Here is a 20,664-nt window from a genome sequence, read left to right as displayed (position 1 = left end):
CTCTTTGATGTGCCCTTAAATGCACCACTGCAACTCTATTCCTTCCCCCTTTCCTTCCAGATTTTCCCAAAGGTTTGCACCACTCCAAAGGCGTACTTAGAGTCGGTGTAAATCGTTAAATTTGATTTTCCCCCCAATATGAGAGCTCTTTTCAAGGCATATAATTCAGCTGCCTGTGCAGACCAATGGTTTGGCAACCTCCTCCCTTCCAAAAGAGCCCACGTGCCCTCCTGAATTATAGCGTACCCATTTTGCCTTTTCCCCTCCACCACTCGTGAAGAACCATCAATGTACCATCTTTCTCCCTTTTCCAAAGGGATATCCTGTAAATCCGGCCTAATTTTTGTTTCTAAATCCACTATTTCACTACACCAATGTTCAATTTCTTCACCTCCTGATGAATTAGTTTTATTGAGGAACTATGCTGGATTCAATGTCGAGTCCGTTGTTAGAACTAGGTCAGCATGATCCAGCAACATACCCTCATATTTCAACAACCTTGAATCAGTCAACCACCTCCCAGCTTTCTGTCTCAACTGTGTTCTCACTTGGTGTGGGCTGCTTACAATTAGCGCCCCTCCCATTGTGATTTTCTCACTCTTTTTCTTTCTTTTCCATTCTTCTCTCTCATCTAGGCTGTGATGAGTTCTCAGATGCCTTGTGGTCAGTTGAGTAATATCCCTTCCCCCTACAGTTGCAGTGAGGAGAAGTCTTTATTATGTAAAGTGAGCTAGCCGGGCCATCTTAATGGCCCATTAGCTGGGGGTGGGCAGAAAGCTATAGGCAACAATTCTGTCCTCTGTCTCTTTCTGTCTCTTTCACTCTTTTTCTTTCTCCCTCTCTCCCACTCTTTTATCACTTTCTCGTTACTCTCTACTGTCCAACCTGTCCCCATACTTATCTTTGATTAATCATGTTTGCAATAACTCACCTACTTCCCTAAATAGGCGCAATTCCCTCACCGGAGAGCTTTCGTTCACTCAAACACATACATACACTCTCTCCCCACCTCTCCTATTTTCCTCCAAAGAATGACTCAGGGGGAAAAGAGGGGGGGGTTCACGCAGGCGATCACAGGTCTTTGGATCTCTTCAGTTATCACTTTCGGGGACATATACATTCATACTGCAATCATGCTTGCTCAAGCCAACCAATCATTATAATTATTTCAGGAAGCTTTTTCACAAGCCACCAAGCTTCATTTTATTTATTAGAGGATCTCACCCTCCTTTCAGGTTTGGAAATGATAACACACAAGCATACATGCACATACCATTAAACAATCTTGCAGCTTACTGTTTCTTTATAGTGCATTCATATCAACTTTTACCATGACATACATTTGCACTGCAATCAGACTGCTTGTTTAGATTAATTTCACATACAAATATCCCATTTCATTCTTCTTTCATACAAAGCAATTATTATAATTATTTCAGGGAGCTGTACATAAGCCAATGAGCTCCTTTTTCTATTATTAAGAAATCTCAACTTCCCTCCAGGTCTGAAAATGATTACACACACACATGCACACATACCATGAAACAACACTTTCAGGCCTGGGGGAGGTCCTGTCACTTTAAATCTTCAAATTTCTTTCCTTGGAGAACTTATGGCTCATTCTCCAAGCAGCTGAGAAACTCAGAGAGAGCAGTTTAAATCCTAACTACTCTCCCCTCCCCCATAGCTTCAAGCCCAAGCTGATAAGCTTATTTATTCTGCTAGCTTGGTTAAACATATCACAATCAATTCAACGCCATTCAATTCTACATGTTATTAGTATAGATGCACGCCTAATAATTTTTTTATTTTTTTTTTTAAACAGACATTATATCAAATTAATCAAGTCCAATTACCTAGGTCTTCCCATTCAGTCAGGCTTTACCTTATTATCTGCTAACTTTCTTACTTTTGCTCGAAGTTACACCCATTGTTCTATCTCTTTAAGCACTAAATTGTTAATACCTGTCTCTGCCCTGGGGTGTTCCATTTCTATCTTGATCTCCCAGCAACGCTGGCATAATTTTAAAGGTCAAGATTTATAGAGACAATGTATAGGGATGTTTGTCCACACATTGCTTGGCCAGGGTTCTAGATTGGACCTCCCAGCTGAGCGCTGGCATAGTTTTAAAGGTCCAAACTCTTAGCTCTCCCAGCAGAACGCTGGCATAGTTTTAAAGAGCAAGATATATATAGATATTTTATTAACACATCATTTGCATCTGGGTGGGGCTCGAGCTCTACTTTTCTTTTAAAAGACAACTATTAACAGCTTTCTAACATGTCCCTGTGGACTTCTTAATCGCTTTGGGGAAGAAACTCAGGTAGAACTTCTCTTCAGTTCACCTGATGGTGGCCAGTTCCTGAGTTTGTTACAACTTGATGGACTAAGCTTATAACCCTAGGATCCAGAGTTCCCTCTGGGGGCCATCCTACACCAAAAGTGGGCCATTCTGACTCACAAAATATTTTTAAATTAGCCTGGGTTGATGGGGGGTCCCCATGATCCCCATTATATGCCTTCTTAAAATTCTTCAACATACACTGGAGGGGTGTTCTCAGAACACTACCTCCTCCTCCCTGTTTACATAAACCTTTTGTGCTTCTCTTAACAGAACCTTCATAGCTTCTGTGGTCCAATTTTCTCTCTTTTGTAACTTCTTAGCAATATCCGGCCAGGCTTTGGTAACAAACTGGATTTTCACCAATTGGATATTTAGAGCATTGTCCGGATCTACCCCAGCGTATTTCCGCATTCCGTCTTTAAGACGCTGCAAATCTATCACCGGGTCCTCATCTTTCCCTTGATTTATATTTACTGCTTTGGTCATGTTTTGTGCTTGTGGAATAGCTTCTTTCATTCCTTTTATGATTATTGATCTCAAATCCATCATATTCTGTCTTCCCTCTGCATCATTATTATTCCAATTTGGCCTTACTAATGGGTATTTAATGTCCCCTCTGATTTGATTTCCTTGTACTCCCGGATTCTCCCTTTCCCAAATTGCCATTGCAGCTGTCCTAATTAAATTTCTTTCCTCTGGGCTAAACAAAGTTCTCATTATATTTTGCATTTCATCCCAGGTATAAACGTTAGGTCCTAATAGGGCATCCAACTGATCACTTACGGTCAGGGGATCTTCAACAAAACTTTTCATTTCTTTCTTAAATGCCCGTACTTCGGACGATCGCAAGGGTTCATGTACATATGTTATGATCGGAATCCCATTGGGATCATTTCTGTTCGGGGTTTCCCTTAAGGGGAATTGCTTAATTTGTTCTCCTTCTTGTGTGGAATCCAAAGGAGGCTGTCTAATTAGTTCCTCTTCCTCCATCTGCCTTGTTAAATCTTTCCTCACGTTTGCTAGCTCATTTCCCCTACAAACCTCCCTTTTGTTTCACGTAATCATACAGATTACGGCATTGAAAGTAATTTTACAGCGCCATCTCGTGGCCACTCAACATTATCATTTTTCCACTATATAAAACAACATAAATTAACCATATCTTCTTTGTTCAACCTCAAACTCAAAATCTCCCGGTTATAGGGCGGGGATCCCCATCCAGCCAATATTCTGCCCAAAGGGCCATTCGGGTTGATTTTCAGTTTGGGGTTTTTCTGGATCCTTTTAACACACTTTTTCCCTGACTCAGTCGACTTTGTATTACCCCCCATCTCTCTTATGGGTAGGTAGCCTTCCCTTGAGTATGTGCTCCTGTGTCCCTCCCAGCAATTCCTTTCAATTCCACACGTCACCGTCTCCGGATATTCACAATATCCCCATCACTCATTCCGTCCTGCGAATCTCCCCTGAGATTCCTCAAAAGGACTTCCACCCGGCCCCTTTGCTAGTTCTCACATCCACACACTCCCTGACCGCCCTGGGTCTTGTGTTCTGGTGTCTTTACCAGGTACTCACCAGGGTTCTGTGCACAGATGTTTCCCGGTCGATCTCCAAGCCGGCTTTTCCTCTTTATTCAACCTCTTTCCCTTTATTCAACCCCCCCTACTGCTCGTCTATCGCACAATTTTTACGGGCTTCCAAGAGCTGCGCAGTCCTCTGGGTGATTCTTCTCCTTTCAAAAAGGAAAGGGGTGCACCTGAGGAGAATCCCTCAGAGTTCCAGCGCAGATTGGATCCCGGACACGAGCCCCCAATTTGTTTGTAGAATTTTAAAAGAATTCTAGAGACGAGGTTCGGGGTAGAAGAATAAAATTCCTTTTTATTATCCAAAAATCAGAGTTAATTTGAAAACGGTTTGCAAAGCGTTGGTGGGTCTCACCCTGACTTCACCTGAGTCACAAAGGAGAGCCACACCAAATTCGAAAGTGAAACAATAGTTATACCCTCCCTAACTCCTCCTACTCCTGGTCAGCTAGCCTGACGAGGGTGGTTACAGACCAATCAGAGACAATAATTGCCCTATCTTTTACCTTATTTGGGAATACAATTTTTAACCAATTAGCCCTTGGCATCCTTCTGGCCAATCAAGCAATCACATTTTTCCCGCTCAATTCATAGCCACTCCTCTTACAGTTCATTGTTCTCCTCTCAAGCATTTACATATTCCTTCCCTCCGCCATTACCACATGGTATAGCTCCCCCTAGGGGACTATTTCAGTAAAATATAAACACTTTATATTATTTTATTACTCCACTTGGAAAGATGGTTTTAATAGTGGACAGGACCACATGGCTTGAGCCCTGAACAGAAAAGGTGATCACATGCTTCAATGTTGGTGGAGAAGAGAAGGGCTGAGGAAGGGGCTTGCTAGGCTTTTTATAACCTGTTCAGTCCCACCTGTGTTTCCTGTTCCCATGTAAGAAATGTATTCTGATTGATTGTCAGACTCCCATGGGGCCATGCAGGGGCAACTCTCTAGGCTGTGTTTTGAATCCAGGTTTGGTTGAGTTCTCAGATGCCATGTGGTCAGTTGGGTAAGGGGCCATTATCATGCTTTAATCCCATCCCCTCTGCAGCTGAAGTGGAGAAGTCTTTATTATGTAAAGGGACTAGCTTGGCCTTCTTAATTGCCCATTGACAAAGGGGGTGGCCAGGAAGCTACAGGCAGCTATTCTGTCTTTTAAAACATGTTTCTTTCTTTTCACATCCAGAGAAATATTCTGCCTTTTCAATATTTCCTAGGATATTTCATTTTTCTGGGAGAGGGCTGGATGATAACTTCCCAAAGAAGGAAAAGAGGCCACCATCAAATGAGCCTATCTAAAATGGACTTGTACAGCATCACTTTCCAGCTTTCAGTTATCTGCTATTTTTTAGTAGAAAGACAGGTTTGACCTATCTGCTGTTAGGGGATTGAGATTGTAACATCAGCATTGAAAGGAAAAATAAGTGGTGCAATAATATACAAATTTCACTTATTTGCCTTTTTTGAGAAGTTCAATAGACATGTGTGAGCTATCCGCTATTATTTTAGTGCCCTGGGATTGCAGAGTTGAGAGGTACAGTAACGGCTTGCCACAGTTTCTGTTTCTCAAGTTCTCTTATCCCCATCTCCTATCCCCTCTTATGCCTGGTTGGCATGCAGATAGCAGTGTCTGATACTATTTGTAGCTCAAGACTCTTCTCAGTCACCAGACTCTTCCTTTAAGATCTGTTTCCTAGAACAGAAGGCTATCTCCATTTTTGTACAGCAACATTAGATTAATGTAAGATGTAATTTTCTGGAAAATTCTTCCCACACATTACCATATCCCCCAAAATACACTAATCATTGAAGTATCTAAAAAAGCAATTATGACATTTATGGAATTAGAAACTTAGCAGAAGAAACAAGAGCGCAAGACAATATTAACTTACAAGAAAAATCTTAAGTTTTGCCTAGATGGATGCTTATATTCAATTCTCTTTATCTATTTTGTCTAATCTATTTTGCAAGAAGATACGTTTTTGCTTGGATGAATAGGAACCCAAAACGAATTCAATATCCAGATCCATCCCTGAAAAACAAATCTTTTAAGTTATTGTCTTGTGTTAGTTTGATCCAGCCATTGAATCTGTATTACAAGATGTCAGTTTAGTGTTTTGAGAAACACTCTAGTGATGGAGGAGTGATCAGTTCGGATTGTGCACATTTGGTAGTTTGCTAAATTTTGTGTATGCATTGTATAGGCTTGTAAATTGTACCAGCCTCCTGTATTCTCTAGGGGATATGAATACAATGAAGCATGTTAAAGGTAGGTCTCTTTTATAAAAGTGCATTGGTATCTCAAGATTCTGCTGTGCTATTGGCATGTAGAAAGTCAGGGCCTACCCTCTCTTGGAAGAATGAAATATTTTGAGGAATATTCAAAAGGACAGAATATTATATTTTCCCAAAGGGAGAAATGGTGAAACATGGTTTTTTAGAGGCAGGAAGCAGACTCACACTTTCTTAATAGCACCCCCCCCCCCAATCCCTCATATTTTGTACCCATTAAGAAAGACTGAGAACAGGACATGATGAACCTTCAGGACATAAGCAGAAGATTACAGATTAACAGAGTTGGAAGGGACCTTGTAGGTTATCTAGTCCAACCCCTTGCCCAAGCAGGAGACCTTACACCATTTCTGACAAATGGCAATCCAATCTCTTCCTGAAAACCTCCAGTGATGAAGCTCCCACAATTTCGGAAAGGAAAGCTCTTCCATTGGTTGATTATTCTCACTGTCAGAAAGTCCCTCCTTATTTCTGGTTTAATCTCTTCTTGATCAGTTTTCATCTATTATTCCTTGTCTAGCCTTTGAGTACCTTGGAAAATAGCTTGACCCTTTCTTCTCTGGTACATTGCACCATCCCTAGAGCAGTCGAAACTCCTAGGATTTGCATTTCATCTTTTGCCTAGAGAGCCAGCTATGACCCCTACATAACTCCATAGGAATCTGACAACACCCAATGGAATATTAAAGGACAGGAACAGGAAGCAACAAAGCCCAAAGAAGGTATAAAAACCACCCACTCAATTCCATTTGGTCAGCTGCATCAGAACCACAAATGTAGTTTTGTTCATCAATAAATAGAGCCTCTTTCCAATCAGCCTTTATTTTCTTTCCAGTGCTTTCCTCCCTGCGTGGAACTGAACCAGATGGATATTTCTTCCAACAGGCACTATACTCAAAGAAAAGTATTTATTTGGATTTTTTTTTAAAAAAAATTGGTGGTGGTTTTCACTGTTTATTTCTCTACCTGGCTGATTGCAAGCTTTTTGAGGAGCCCTAAGGAAAGGCTCTCTCTATCTTCTAGCATAGAGGTATGGGGCATGTCATTTAAAGCACAGGAGAATGTAGGCAAAGGTGTGAAATCTTTAATTTACTAAATTTATGTTCAGTAATGGAATTTGTCTGGGAATATTTACTGGAGAGAATATCGGCATTCCCTTCTGCACTGGTGTTTTAAATTAAAAGTTGTATAATCTGTTTTTTGGACATCCAAAAATGGTATTAATAAACTGTACACATACAGATACAAAACCCAAACATATCAAACTAACTTCAAAACCTTCAAATGTGATCAGAGGGGAAAAGGAGTTGTCTGTGTGTTGTGAGTAAAATAGGCAGTCTCTAAATTTGCTAAATATGTTTTACAAGCTTGCTTAGACAAAACTCGGTCTGCAATCACAGATAAGTGGCTACAATCTCAGTGCAGGACCAAATCTTAATGATAGTTACAAATCCTGCTGAAAATACAGAATTTTATAAGGTAATATATTTTAGTCAGCCTATTATCCTGTTACTGTTCTGGCTAATTTGTATGTAACAAGATCTTTGGTTTGAAGAATTTTTTCTACCAAGTTGCTGAGTGATATTAGTATCTATCTTTAAGGCTACACTAATTTTAATGGTTGCTGGTACTTTTAAGGAATTGGGATATTTTTAAAATGTTCAGAAACTCATTTCATATGCCTATTTACCGGTATCTAAATTGAATGAGGATGTTATAGCACTCCAGTTAAATGCTGAATGACAATTCCAAAAAACCCTCAACTCTCTTGGCTGGTAATAAGGCATTCTGGGAGTTGTGGTTTAGCAGTATCTTGGAGATATTGGAGGATTGTAGGTACCCATTTCTGCTGAATGTAGATATATAATTGTTTGGGGTTTTTTCATTTTAATTCTGCATCATTCTCCATTTTTCCTATCATAACCATGCATGTCCTGGGAGGCTAAGACCAAATCATATCTTAAAATTTCCCACACTAAATGAACTTTTTTTTAGGTTTAAAAAAATTCCTGTCCATAATATTAAACATTTTTTGAAAAATTAAAAGGCTAGTGCGCTTAAGTATTTTTTGATGGCTTTCTTTTGCAATAGATGGCACAATTTGTAAATGCCTTCCTTCCTTCCTCTGGGTTGTACCAATCATTAAGTGAGATGGTTCGATCTTGTTACCTTTCTTTTCTTTCACTTAACTATCACAGCTTATTGTAATGCATTTCTTTTCTTTTCCTTCTTTCTCACTTTGCAACTGGCTTTAGTACTTGCACACACACGAAAAAAGCCAGGCAGTCTGCCTCTGACATGCTTGGTCTGCATAGCTGCATCTGGTAGACAGTATGTGTGAGCAACAAATGTGTGGATCTCTAGCAGAATAGCGTGCGGTGGTGGTGGTGCTGCTGCTGCTGCTGCAAAGCAGGGAGAACGCTCCTCGCTCCAGGCTTGCAGTGACTGAAAGCTGTTACCAGCCTTCAGATGGTATGTGCAGAGGGAGCTGATTGACCCTTGTCTGGGGGCCCCGGAGGCTTAAGCTCTCGGTTGCAGCAACAACAACCAACCAAAAATTCCCCCCCTTCTGCATGAATGGGACACACCCATCGACGGCACCACCGGCACAAAGACCTCAAGGACTGTGAGAGCCCGTAGAGGTGGTGCGCTCTGGAGCGGGGGAGGCGTAGCAGGGATGGGGAGCTTTGGAAATCGCGAATGGCTGCTGCTGCAGCAGCTGCTGCAAAGGCAAGATGACTTAATTCCCTCAATCTGCCCCCATCGCTTTCTTAGTTCATTTTCATGGCGACTTCGGGTCCTTCCCCCCCTCCTCCCTCCTACCTTTTAGGCATCTTTCCTTCACCTCCACAATCTCTCTCTCTTCCAACATGTAGCGAGAGAGAGAGAGAGTGTGTGTGTGTAAAGATTAATAATACAGCCAGGAAAGATATTAAGGCCTCCTCCGCTGCTAATTACAATCACGCCACGTATGGCATCTGTTTATCACCTGCTTCTGAGTGGCCCTGGAAGCCTTTGCTTCATGGTTGAGGAAACTAACAAATGGCTAAGGAATAGGAATAATTTAACTCTTTTTCTTCTCACTTTCTCTCCATCAGAGCACCGATATTGCCAGGGGCTTTGAAAGAGGATTGGAGCCAGAAAAAATCATCGGAGCCACAGACTCCTGCGGAGATTTAATGTTCCTAATGAAATGGTGAGTGTGCTTCTTTATTTTTAATTTTTTTAAAAAAAAACCCCATCCTGTGGTCTGATAACTGCATATTTTCTCCTTTGTGAAATAATCCCAGTAAATTAACTACTCTTGGGTGAGGCGCCATGGTTTAATGGCAGTTCCTTGGCTGGGCTTTGTTCTCCTTGGAGTGGATGTTAAGCTTCTGCTATACAGATGCAAGTCCACAGTTGTATGGATTTTGCTTAAAGGAAGGCAAATTTACTGCCTCTCTCCTTGTCTCCCCAAACCAGAGAGAGCACAGGAAATCCTTCTGGAAAGGTTTTGACTTGCCTCTTGTTTTTGTTCCTGAGCTTATCTCTGCGGGAAGCCTCTCTGCAGACAGGCAGGGCAGCATAGAGACAGACAGAGAGTTGGCTAGGCTGCATATGCAGCAGCTGCCCCTCCCCCAGCAGAAGCGGAGACAAAGAGCAGAGCCTCTCTTATCAGCCAGCCAGAGGTTACAGCATAGCTGCCTTTAAGAAAATTGCCTTTTGCTGCTCCCCCCAATGCCCCCCCCTTCCTCCTCCCAAATTCCATCAGGATTCCATCTTGGGAGAGCAGGTCTTCCCCCACAACAAGGCACTGAAGAAAATAAGCCCTTGTCCTCCTTTCCTGTCTCTAAAGCTGCCTGGGCTGAGATAGATGCGGCTGCTGCTCCTCCTCGCAGTGGGGGCTGGGATCCAGCTGCAGGCCACTCTTTAGAAAAGGAAAGGGGGGGGGGGAAGGAAGGAAGAGCAAGGACTAAAGGGCTTGGTAGTTTTCCACCATCATGTTTTCTTTGTTATGTGACCGAACGCTGGGGGCAGTGAGTGAATGCAAACGGGTCTCTGAATTATCCTGTAATGGTTGCAATCCCTAATTTGGGCATTCCTGTAGCATCACCTGAATTGCAGTTGTAATTTAGGAGTGATTGTATACTTTGAGGCTCTAATTTTCAAATCCCAGATTATTTATCAAAGTAAGATCTAAAATGCTTACTGTTTGAATGTTTGAAGGGCTATCACTGTCAGCTGATTCTGAAGGACAAGAAATGTATTCAGTAAAGCTAATAGAGTAATATTTAGACATTATCCTGAATATATATAGTTTATTGCTGTATTTACTGTATATAAAAATTACAGTAAATACTATAGAAAAGTTTGCACATTCTAGTTAGATTGCTTTTACTGATTTATAAAAGAACTGAATTAAAAGAATTAGACTTGACTCAGGTTTAGATTCAAACCCAGGCTTGTAGGCCAAGATCAAATTATTCCTTAGAGTGCATTTGCACTCAGACCAGTAAATTACCTAGTTTGAAAGAGCCTAATCTTTTAAACAGTGGAATTAATCAGAACATTCTTAGAACAGATTGGAAAGTTCAGCTACACTAATTGTAATTAACTCTGTGCTGTGTTTTAGATTTTTTTAAATCTTACCTTTGAAATTGATGGGCTCTATGTTCATTAATAGCACATATTAGCTATGTTAGCTCTTTAACTCAGTTATTGCAAGTTGCAGTCCTATTACATTTGCTCTAGAGGAAAGCCCATTGAAAATCAGATTTTCTAATGAGATTTTTATCAAATAGCAATTCTTTGCAAAGTTAATAAACAGTAACCTTTATAGCCATAAGAAAAGCTATATTTTCACCTCTGCTGGAACATGAAATATTGTACTTATTGCTTTTTTTTTTTAAAGGAAAATTAAGGCTACAATTGTAAAACCTTGGCTTAAGCATATTTATTTGTATCAATTGTTATTGAATATTATCAATCTTAGTTACTGATTATTGTAAATGCTTTTGCATTACAGACTATAAGTACTAATGTTGGGGAACATATTTAAAAGAAAAGTCATCCTCTAATTTCTTTTATCAGAATTGCTGGCATAGTTATAGGGCAGGAATGTCAAACTCGCATCATCCCTTGATTATTGCAACTTCCCCCTCCTTTGCTAAACCAGGAATCGGCAGCGCGTCTGTCCCACAAGTTTGACACCCCTGTAATAGGGCATCCTGATAGACAAGTGTTCTGTCTCAGAATGTGTGTTTATCATTTGTGCCCCTTTAGTTAAATGGGTGAAGATTAATTCTGATGAAATCTTTAGCAGAGTGCCATTAATTAATTAAAGTTTACTGCCTTAATCAGTACTACTGTTCCTTGAATGATAGTTAAATAGGTAGGCCAGGGGTAGAACTGAACAACAGACAAAGCTAATAAAGCAACGGATGCTTTTTTTATTAGAAATCCTCATCCAGGTGTTACCCAGATGTTCCCTCCAGTACATAGGTGTCAAACTCAATTGTGTCATGTACATTTTCTGTTTGCTTAATGTTTTTACAATTTTTCATTTGGCTATAGGACCTTTTCATCTTAAATGACTTTGTATTAAGATTTTAAAATAGAAAATAAGTCTTGAAAATATCTGTAGAGAGTAGAAAAATACAAATTTGCATAAATACAAGTTCAAGGCCAAATGATATATCAAGAAAATGAAATTTAGGAATCTGAGGAACAGGTTTTTTTTTGGGGTGGGGGTGCATTGTAAACATGTGGAGTACTTTTCTGCCCCTGACTATCTTTATGCAGATCTCTTATGAAACTGGGCAAAATTGAATAAAAGATTCCAAAGATGGATGTACATTTCTACAATTTACCTCTAAGATAATACCTCTTAAAATTTTCAGTTTAGTTAATCAGGGGCAAAATGTTAGTGAACATATTTTTTAAAAACAGATTTGACAGATTTTTATTTTGGCATTTTACTTGAAAATACAAAGCTCTTGTAAACAATTAAAGAGGAGATATCTCCCTATGTTCTCTTCCCTTTTGCAATTCAGTCATTTTGTTGATGGAGAGAATTGTGGAAAAATACATTCTGTCCCCTTTATCTATTATAGCAGTTAAGGATGTGATGAGATTTCTTTTTGAATGTTAATAGCAGTTACAACACCAGTAAACTTTCTGCAGCATTAGGCTCATCAGTTTCAAAGGATTGGATCCATTGGACCAGCAGTGTCCTCTCACTAAGCCACTAGCACTCCGGAGTAGCTGGGACAAAAGAAACTGCTGGTAGTATCCATCCATAAATAAATTGTCTGGAAGGAGCAATTGCTGATTAAAGCAGCAGCATATTCACATTGAAACATACAATATTATATGATATGCAGTAAACGTAACTAAAATTCATAAAAACAATGGGTATCAAACACTTTGCAATACCTGCCTCCCTTCATAAGCCCAAATTAATTGGCAGTTCAGACAGGCACTTCCTGGTAGTGCTGTTGGTGGTTTCCTAGTGATTCTGTTTTGTTATTTTTTCTATTATAAAATAGGTATGGAAAAACTTGTTTATTTTTATGGGGCCACCTGTTGGATGGAATGTTTTTGCTTAACCAGTTAGTGACCAGTGCTCCTTTTGTTGCTTTTTGTTTATCTCTTTAGGAAAGACACTGATGAGGCTGATCTGGTTCTAGCAAAAGAAGCCAATGTGAAGTGCCCTCAAATTGTGATAGCATTTTATGAAGAAAGACTGACCTGGCATGCATACCCAGAAGATGCTGAAAACAAAGAACGGGAAGCAGTGAAAAGCTAAAGTGGCTGGGGTTCTCTGTCCATCCATAATTGTACATATCCACCCCCCCCTTTCCCTCTGCCCAAATGCATCCATGGAAATGTGCTTATTACTGTGCTCGACAGGAGAAATGTTGATATTGGTTGGTTTAGTCATAACATAAATGGTGTGAGTCACGTTTGGTTTCCCTCCAGGAGATTGACATGCAGTGTGGAGTTCTATCACCCCATCATTAATAACAATAATGGTTCTTGTTTTTAAAGCGTCCTCAGAGCCTCTAGGCCTTTTCTTCCTGCCTGGCTGTTTAGTTCTGCCCAATCATGTTCTGTGTAGAGAATTGTTAAGCATCATAGTTACTGATTTAAAAATGGCAGGAGCTCCCTGAATTCAGGACAGACTCGACTGACCTAGCCCAGGCTTTGGATTCTCAGATCACCAAAATAACAACCAAGCTTGTTAACAAGATCTTAGGGAAGGGGGAAGGGCTTTTTCTAGTTTCTTTTAAAATTGCTAACATGTTCCTTGAATTGCATTCAAAATGTTAGGTAGCCATTTTCACCCAAATTTTCTAACTTCAGGTCAGAATAGGAACCTTTCAAACAAATAAAAATTAGTTGGCAAGGGTAACATCCCTCTTTTGACCCTGTATTTCTCATCTTATTCCTTTCATTCCTGCGTATCTCTTTCTTATTACTGGTGCTATTTGGATGACATGTTTAGTTAGATTATAAGGGTATCTAATTAATCGTGTGTACTCCAAAAATTGAGTTAATCAGCCCATTGCCTATCCTGGCAACAAGTCCTTCCTCCTCCCCCCCTCCCCCGCCACGACTGTTACTTACTAGACAATTAACTCCCTCTTTTAACAGCTGTGATCAAAATGTACTCCTAGAGAAGCCCTATAAAATGCTCCTTCTGTGGGCATTCCATTTCTATAGTCCTTTTGATTTTTCATTCATTGCACTCCAGGTGTGTATGTTGGGATGTTTAACTCTGTGAATCTGCAGTGACACCAACCTTAATTGCATTGTGCCAACTCTCTTTTAAATTTACTTTCCCAAGGGGTGGAGGGTACAGCATGAAGTAAGAAAGTAAGTGATGCCTCCTGTGAGGACTAAATACAATATCACTGAATGGCCATCTCTGTCACTTGGGATCATGTGCCCTGAGTGTGCCAATGTGAATTAATTGGCTTAAAGAGAACTGGAACATTCATGTTGCACAAATAGGGCCTTTGTGTTATGTAGGTAAGTAGATCAGCCAAACATCGTGTCATACTTGGAATCTTTAAATAATTCCTTTTTCCTTTAAAAAAATTGATTTGTTTATGGGCTCTCAGTTGTATCTTTAGAGACTTCCCCACCATATTCTCTGTGCTCTTTCATCCTAGTATGTCAATTCATAACATTCGTATCTGTAAAATAGATTTTACAGATAAAATACTTTAGCAATTTAGCCAAAATACCATGTTATAGAATAAGTATATATTGGACTACAAATCCAATTATCCTTCACTGGCTATGCTGGATGGAAATTGCAGTTCATGAACAGCTGGAGGGTCATACATTGCCTGTCCCTTGTTTGGCATGTTGACCATTAATAAATGCTATTTCAGTAGAGGCTTTCTATCTTGTTCTTCAGCTCCAGGACAGGGTAACAGAAAGCAAAGGCCCTTGGCAGAGCCCTTTCTCGTGACAAAGCCCATGCGTATTTTATTTCATGTGTAATGCCTGCATTGTGTAGCATGGTTGGGATTTCATTTTCATATTCCACTCCTGCAGACTCACTTGGCTGCATCAGCTTTGAAAAGTGCCAGTCTCCTACTACAGTATCTGAATTTCTGGATACCTCACAATGGACTGATACTAGTAAGATTTGATAGGAGCTTGGCTCATTACTAAAATGGTACAGACTATTTTAAAATGGACAGTAGTCATTAACATGAATTCAGAATCTGAATTCATGCGCTTTGGTCTCTGCTGCTTTATCAGTACTTTTTTTTTTAAATAGTGAGGAGAGATGCTGTTACCCATGCTTGATCAGAAAATCCCACCACAACTTACTTCATTTCTGCATTGTTGAATTTCTTTCCTTTTGTTTAGCAAGCAGATGAAGTAGATTGCCCTCTTCCATTTACATCTTTTGTACCCTGATAATCCATCAGGAATTGCAACTGGGCATGGTGTGATGTAGCATGACATGAATTACATCTGTGACACAACTAATGATTCATATGATTGATTAAGCCCATGGGGTTGTGGGTCATACATGACTTCACAAGTAACAATAACAATTTTGGTAAATGCCCAGCATCAGAAAATTGGTGGCATTTTTATTTTGGTGAATTTCCCTAGATTCAGTTGATAGGTGTACTTCTGTCAACCACATCAAGATAAAACATTTATGAAACATGTATTCTAATTTGTTTGGATTCCATGTATGTAGTTTAAGAATCTATTTTGCAACCAGTCCATCTTTCAGTGGTTTTGAGGCAGGTTTGCCTTTAAAATATGCAGCCCCCATGATTTTGCTCAGCATATTCTGTTGGAACTGAATAGATTTTTACTGTTTGCTTTCTGAGTGGGGATGGGTGACACTTTTAAGAATTTACTTTGAAAGAGATTTTTTTGAAAGAAACGCCCTGCTGCTAAATTAATAGAAATACCTTTCTTTTCTAGAATCCTTATTTGGTGCAGTCTTTTTCAACAATGTTAAACACGGTATGTGTGAAAGTTCAGACTAGATTGGACATTAGCTTTGCATTTTTTATTCCACTTGAAAGCTGCCACATATAGACAGAAGCATAGCTGCCTGCATTTGGCTAATGGCCAGCTATTGCTCTTGAATCCCACTGAACTTCTTAATTTTTGACTATTCGTTCTTCAATGTGGGGGTGTTTTCATTCATTCCTCAACCACATGAGCTGGAAGAGGACAGCAGTTGCAAAACAGGATTTGGGAAGCTATATGGATTTAACTGTTTGCATGTGATTTGTACCACATACTGAATAAATGATTACTTGAGGGGTTTTTTTTTTAGTCAAGAAGAGTCTCGGGTTCTGATTTTTGCATGTGACTCTCAAATGAGAAGAATATCCCTTTCATCCATTATGCTTCACAGAATACTAGTTACCCTGTCTCACTCCCTTGGAATTCTGTAATTTCTGTATGACAGCTGGAGAGGTCAAATTATTATGTATTGTATGGCTACTATCAAGGATAAAAGACAATTTACTAATAGCCATCTGCCTGAAATGAAGCAACACATAAAGATCCCTGGGTGTTCCACATCTTCCTGAAAGGGAGACTATTCTGATTTCTAACTCCTTCAAGAACAGAACAGAGAAAAACAAATAAAAAATCCAAGTTTCCACAGCTTACTACCACCCTACCTAAAAATTGCTAATTCCAGCAGAAAGCAATTCTGGAGGTTTTCCCTATTGCACATACATGTGCTTGTGTGACACATTCATTGATTTGAACCCACCCCCTAACAAGGACAAGGCCATGACAAAAAAATAAATTGAATAATTAATGACCAAAAATAATTGCCTATAAAACAAGGTACCTATTTGTAAAATTCAATGTTTTCTGTGTAATGCAAGTCCATCATTCTTGAGAGACCGCCTCCTGCCGATTACCTCCCTTCGACCGATTAGATCGCACAGATTAGGCCTCCTCCAAGTTCCATCCGCCAGTCAGTGCCGAATGGCGACTACGCGGAGGAGAGCCTTCTCAGTAGCAGCTCCGACCCTTTGGAACGACCTCCCCGTGGAGATTCGCACCCTCACCACCGTCCAGACCTTCCGCACAGCCCTTAGGATCTGGCTATCCCGTCAGGCCTGGGGATAAGATTTTAATTTGCCCCACCCGAATGTTGAATGAAAGTTGCGTTTTATTGTTTTATTTTTATTTATGCATTGTCTTATGTTTTTGTCTTGCACCCCCCTTCCCATGTATTGTAAACCGCCCTGAGTCCCCTCAGGGAAAAGGGCGGCCTATAAATCATAAATAAAATCCATTAAAAAAATCCATAAAAATTCTGCAAACAAAAGGATACATGCATTTACAAGAGGCCATTTTCTTCCAACAAACTGCAAGAACAATGGCCATGGGGTAAAGGGGAATTATACTGGAAAGAAGAACAATGGTAAACCAAACTGGGTGGAGATGGAAGAATGAGGAAATGACAAGTATCTGGAAGGAGTCAGGAGGAGAGGGACAAAACACCACCTTTGTGTTAGAATGAAGACTAAAATGCGTTGGCAATAATTTCAGCTCCCTTCTACACGCCTCTTCTGTGAAATAAAAAAAACAACACATGGTTACATACAGTATTTACCCTTGATGGTTTCATTTGTTAGGCCTATTAGCTTTGGTGGGGAGCTGAGTCCCTTAGTTTATATTGGGGGGGGGGGAATAGTGTCCAGCTATTTGGTAGAAGGTGGCTTAGGGAAAAAATGCACAACATCTGAAGAGTCAATTCTGAGAGCAAGAGTGGCAGGTAGTCCTTGACCTATGACATTACAAGACTGCCCCATAGTACTTACAACCTGGTTTCAAAGTTACAATAGCCATCTTCCCCTTCCCACCATGTGACCACATTTCAGACACTTGGCAACTGACCTATATTTATGCTTACAGTTCTATGATTGCATTTACTTCAGATTTTTGGCCCATAGCAATTGATTGGTTCCTTAAAGACCATTGCATTTAGAAAAATATCTTAAAATTGGGTTAGTCATGTGGGTGGCTTGCTTTACAGTCATCATGTAATGAGCAGACTCCATTAAGTTGAAGACTATATTTGCCTCAGAACCTTGCCTCCCCTTTAAAGGCTATATATACCTTTAATAATGGTTTGTTTTCTTCCCCTCAAGCACTGGCCCTCATGATTTACAGCATCATATAACAAATTTCAGCCATCACTGAGGTGCTATAATTTGTCCTCATTATTACATTGCCATGATGATGCTCTAAATCACTCCTGGAGATTTCACCCATGCCTCAGTATTTATCTCTGCATTGTCTGTATTTTGTGAAAGTGGGCAAAGTGGTGTTGGAGGAGTATTGAACCTGGAGCAAGTGCTGTGGATGATTGATAGTCTTCCATTCCTTTCTGTGCTGCAATCCTGTAGTCAAGTCTAAGATGGAGAAAGTCTCTGCTGTTACTAACTAGGTTATTGGCTTTCCAGCCCATATCTTTTTCAGGTATTTTGGCTGGCATTGCCTCTTACCAGCTAAGTTCATTGGGTGAGCCAGAATCAAGTTGAATTGCAGGCTAAATAAGAGACATTTCATAAAGTGTTGAGGAATCAACTCTGATAACATTTAGGTATTAAAGTCCTGCTACCTCACCGATTTTGCCCTTATTTTTATTCTCAAATGTATTGGAGGGGAAGCTTAAGACAGCCTTGAGTACACCTTTCTTTCCTACCAGCCTAAAAGTTACCTTTTTCACCAGCAGCTGCTAATAGAAATTTTTACAGAGTTAATAAGGAAGACTTATTACAAGGACTTGTGTGTCAGGCTAAAAAGAAAAAGGCATTTTAGGATGTTGGTAGCAATGCCATTAGTGAAAGAAAAAAAAAGACATTTCTCTTTCCAAGTATTTGCTGGGATTTTGAGATGGACTTTTGCAAGTATGTTATAAATGCCAACTCTCGTACAGCCTGTTGCATGCAGGCATGTAACTGATTTGTTGCCATGAGGGGAGAATTGAATAAAGTATACATTCTTGGCCTTCCTCCACTTCCACAAACTACACAATTTTAAATTTTATTTTGGATGCACCATTAATTTAAAATAGCACACACAGGACCCTTTCATCATTTGGCAAATTTGATGAATATCTGAAAGGTTCTTAGAGTTCTTTGTCAAACTTAAATGAAGCAAAAATAGGGCAACTTGACACTTGAAGTATTGCTTTAGCTACTGCAGTTTGAAATGCTAAAACATTAGTTTTCTCTACTGGCAGAAATGTACCCTAAGTACAGCAACAGCTTTAGTAAGTTCCACAATGTGACCCTTGATGGTGTAACCCTATTCAACAGCTCTTTTTTAAAGGCAAGAGTTCCTTTTAAACCATGAAGAAAGAATGCCCAAATTTTTTTAAAGGAAAAAAAAGTTTCAACTTTACCTGAAGATCATGTTAAGTTTGTCTTTCTTAGTGTAGTAGAACTAGCCAGCTAGTTCTGAATTTCCAGGATTTCTAAGCCATTCATGCTGCATTTAGGTGGCTTCTAAACTGATTCCACCTCCTCACTTTTTGGCTCCTGGTGTAAATGTTTCAATGGCACACACAAAAAAAATGCTTTTTGGTGTCAGCTTTTTTGTGTCTTCTTGTATTTGGAAGTTGTGGGGATGGGCCATATGTGTATGATACATTGGGAGGTTTGAATCTTAGTTTTCTGTGTATCTGTTTAAATTGCACATTTTCAACTGATGACCACTCTCTGAATTTATCAGAATTTAAATTTATGGTAAGACTTCAATTATGTAGGTACAGTTTTCTGATACAACACTTTCTTAAGAGGCTATCAAACATGAATTGTTATCCTCGGTCACCTAAGCGTGGATTAAAATACAAAGACAATTAATTTTGTGTTAATTAAACTCATTAATTTTTGATTAACTATTTAATTTTTACCCAGGTGGCATTTAAATCTTCTCGGCTGTATGGGCTCTAATGATTTTTGTCTCCTCCCATCAGCAGGAAGAGGAAGAGGGGAGAAATCACCCCGCCAGCACAATTTGAATTATCTCAGAATCTCTATACCACTGCTGCCTTTTCTTTGTTTCACATGACCTACTACCTATCATTTTTGCCAGAACTATAGTTTTATGCAATTTGGCATTTAGCCCTATGACAAAATTGGTTCACTTTTGGCTCATAGATCTTTTTCTTTGGTTTTCTGTCTCTTTCGCTTTCTTTTCTTTTCTCTGCAAGTTTTCTAGTGGACAAGGGACATCTGAGATAAGAGCCAAGGTGGCGCAGTGGTTAAATGCAGCACTGCAGGCTACTGCTAGATCAGCAGGTCAGCGGTTCAAATCTCACCGGCTCAGGGTTGACTCAGCCTTCCATCCTTCCGAGGTGGGTAAAATGAGGACCCAGATTGTTGGGGGCAATATGCTGACTCTCTGTAAACCGCTTAGAGAGGCCTGAAAGGCCTATGAAGCGGTATATAAGTCTACTGCTATTGCTATTGCTATAATACCTCATTCCACTGCTTCAAAAGCAAACATTCAGATTTCTTCCCTTCTGAGAAATGAAAGAGAATTGGCTTAAGGAACTGCTCTGCTTTTGACTGAGCTTTTTGATTGCTTGAATCCAACTGTGTCTCTGACAGATAAGATTGCATGAATTGTTCACTGTGGGTCAATGCCACAATTCTTCATGCAACGCTTTGAATCATTTGCAAAAGTATATCAAGTTGCAGCTTTTGCTTGCAACAAACAGTCTGGAAGATTCATAGATTTGGATCCAGGTGAAAACACAAGCCCAATCATGCACAGAATGTGCGAAAAGGCCTTGGAGGTTTAATGCCCCTGGTGCTGTTTACAGAAATGAAATATATCCAGATTCCCCATGATCAGTATTAAACTCCTGATGAAAAAGAGAAAGATGGTGTGTAACTTTTCCCCTCCCCGCCCAGCAATATATGCTGCTCTCCA

The 20,664-nt window shown here is 39.9% G+C and overlaps 1 protein-coding gene across 5 annotated transcripts in view; it reads left to right on the top strand.

The window, feature by feature from the left end:
• Window positions 1-13,924, top strand: part of CBX5 (chromobox 5) — a 46,104-nt gene extending 32,180 nt beyond the window's left edge. For all 5 annotated transcript variants that reach the window (XM_032210638.1, XM_032210637.1, XM_032210640.1 and 2 more), the window contains exons 4-5: window positions 9,321-9,418; window positions 12,862-13,924. In XM_032210638.1, coding sequence (XP_032066529.1) covers window positions 9,321-9,418; window positions 12,862-13,012 — 249 coding nt within the window. In that variant the 3' untranslated portion in view covers window positions 13,013-13,924. The remainder of the gene's footprint in view (window positions 1-9,320; window positions 9,419-12,861) is intronic.
• The last annotated feature ends 6,740 nt before the right edge of the window (window positions 13,925-20,664 follow it).

The sequence above is a fragment of the Thamnophis elegans genome, chromosome 2, assembly GCF_009769535.1.
Source record: "Thamnophis elegans isolate rThaEle1 chromosome 2, rThaEle1.pri, whole genome shotgun sequence".
Taxonomy (NCBI): domain Eukaryota; kingdom Metazoa; phylum Chordata; class Lepidosauria; order Squamata; family Colubridae; genus Thamnophis; species Thamnophis elegans.
The sequence above is the reverse complement of the archived record's forward strand: the minus strand, read 5'-3'. Positions and strand labels throughout refer to the sequence as shown.